Source organism: Corylus avellana, chromosome 10 (genome assembly GCF_965113065.1).
Source record: "Corylus avellana chromosome 10, dhCorAvel1.hap1.2, whole genome shotgun sequence".
Classification (NCBI taxonomy): Eukaryota; Viridiplantae; Streptophyta; class Magnoliopsida; order Fagales; family Betulaceae; genus Corylus; species Corylus avellana.
In genome coordinates, this window is record NC_142499.1 from 20,359,326 (window position 1) to 20,362,012 (window position 2,687).

General features: G+C 35.0%; 1 protein-coding gene across 1 annotated transcript; it reads left to right on the plus strand.

Annotated features, from left to right (window-relative positions):
• The first annotated feature begins 353 nt into the window (after window positions 1-353).
• On the plus strand, window positions 354-2,266 carry LOC132162447 (putative glutathione S-transferase). Its single transcript, XM_088511435.1, has 3 exons — window positions 354-413; window positions 1,071-1,322; window positions 1,895-2,266. The coding sequence occupies exons 1-3, from the start codon at window positions 354-356 to the stop codon at window positions 2,264-2,266; spliced, it is 684 nt and encodes a 227-aa protein (XP_088367561.1).
• Window positions 2,267-2,687: the final 421 nt, after the last annotated feature.

The window sequence follows — 2,687 nt, forward strand, 5'->3', positions numbered from 1 at the left end:
GGTATAAAAAAAAATGAAAAAGTGGTATGGAAAAGTGAAAAAGTTTTGTTTTGTAGTAATTTTTTTATTTGAATAATAATAAAAAGTGAATGATTTGATATTAAAAGTGAAAAAAGTTAGAATGTTTTGATGTTGATTTTTTTGAAAAATTGTGATGAACAGTGTTTGAGCCAACCCCATCCCCATTACCAAACAAACCCTAGATATTAGAGATCATCAATGACTTATCAACCTTCTACTTCATGTATTAATATAATTATTGAAGAAAAATTAAAACATGAGGCCTAGAGGGTTTTGGATGAAGGAATCAGACCCAAAAGAGACGAGCACCTGAAAAGTGAGCGAGTGTCACAATGGGTGAAGAAGTATTGTTGTTTGGTGTGTGGCGAAGCCCTTTTAGTCGTAGAGTAGAGGTAGCTTTGAAAGACTGAAACTCAAAGGAGTCCAATACAAATATATTGAAGAAGATTTAGGCAACAAGAGTGTTCTATTTCTCCAATACAATCCCATTCACAAGAAAGTTCCGGTGCTTACCCCCACAGGAACTTTCTTCCGCAAAAAAAACAAATTATAAATCAAATATTGATGAATTAATATAATATAAAACAATTAGACTTAATACTTTGAGGATAATCAAGGAATCATCCAGTACTGCGGAAAGACAATTCCTACACGTTGCTGATGTCATCTGTAGCCCATTTTCTTGATCAGGAGATCATCAATGACCTATGATCAACCTTCTACAGTTCTACTTTTTGTATTAAAAGCCAAGGACACACGAAAACAAAGTTAAGGGAGCCGTCGTGTAGCTTTTTCCCCGTCAAATATCACTGGAATTAGGAAGTCCCTTTCAAGAACACGGTCATGCATTAATATAATATAAATCATTATTAACCCAAAAAAAAAACAAAAAAACTCTACTACCATGGTGGGTCTATAAAAGGGCATCAGACCCAAAAGAAAGTTAGAGCACAAACTGTTTAAAGTGCAAGAACACGATCGAAGTGACAATGGCGGAAGAAGTATTGTTGTTTGGAGTGTGGGCAAGCCATTTTACTGTCAGAGTACAGATAGCTCTGAAACTAAAAGGAGTCCAATACAAATACTTTGAAGAAGATCTTGACAACAAGAGTGTTTTACTTCTGCAATACAATCCCATTAACAAGAAGGTTCCTGTGCTTGTACACAATGGAAAGCCTATTGTGGAGTCCCAAATTATTCTGGAATACATTGATGAGACCTGGCCAGGCTATCCCATTTTGCCCAAAGATCCTCATGAGAGAGCCATTGCACGTTTCTGGGCCATGTTCATAGACGATAAGGTAGTTATCTTTTCTCTTTTAACTTCCTTAACTTGTAATATTATTTATTAGAATATTAATTAAATGATTAAATTTATATTATTTTATTAGTATGAGATTAGGAGATAGAAGGAACATTATTTTATCGGTATGAGATTAAATGATTAATGTTATAAATTACAATTTTATCATACAATGATTATTTTACAATGTTGACGTGGCAGTCCCCACCAACTTTTGAATTACTCCTCATTAAAAAGAAAAAAAATTCAAAGGTTAGATGAGACTGTCATATCAACCTTGTAAGATAAAGTTTAGTATATATATAACATTACTCATTAAAACACTATTTATGTAAGAAATTTAAGCTGATAAAGATTATGTATACGTACATATATGCATTAATGCATAAATGCATAAATGCATTATGTGTTCTTGCATGGCAATTTAAGTCTACCAAAGTCAGCCACGAAAACTCAAAATGACTATCTATCAGTGTCCCCGTATAAACAAACGTTATATAATCAACCAAGAGAAATGGAGAAAAAGGTGCAACTCACACTAAATTTTGAGTTTCTCTTTTCTTTTTTTAGTGCACGCCGGCGTTACGAAAAGCTTGTTGGGGTGGAGAGAATGGACGTGAGAGTTGGGGTGGAGAGAATGGACGTGAGAAGGCTGTGGAAGAAGCATCTGAGCTTCTAAAGTTTATGGAGGAAGAGCTTAAGGGAAAAAGGTTCTTTGGAGGAAAGAGTATTGGATTGGTGGACATTATTGCTAACATCATCGGCTTTTGGCTTGGAGTTTTTGAAGAAGGATCGGGGGTCAAGTTGTTGACGAGAGACAAATTTCCCAAGCTTTGCAACTGGGTGGATGAGTATGTGAGCAGCAGTATTATGAAGGAAAGTCTACCTCCTAGAGACAAATTGGTTCCCTTTTTCCAGAATTTCTTTAGGAGCGCCAAATGATTCCAAATAGATGAGTATGCACTTTACGGGGTGCCGCTCACAGTTGGTGAAAATCTTACTGCACAATACTTCACCACTGTAATAAATTGGGCATCTCTTTATGTGTTTGTAATTTCTTTTGATTTGGGTGTCATGGTTTATATCATGAATCTTGTTTGTGAGCTGCTTCGCTAGCTTCATGTTTACTCGATCCAATGCTATAACCATTTACTTCTTTTTTCTCTTTGCAGTTTAAGTCTTTCAAATTTATGTATGTAATAAAATCCCTACTAAAACGTAAACTGAAATGTCTTAAAATGATAAAAATTAACTTCAAATGCTGATTCGGAGGGAAAAACAATGAATTTTGCGCTCTACGTGTGACCCAAAAAAAGCTTTTCAAATTGGGATCTTATATGCAATTGGTACTCACCCGTTTAAC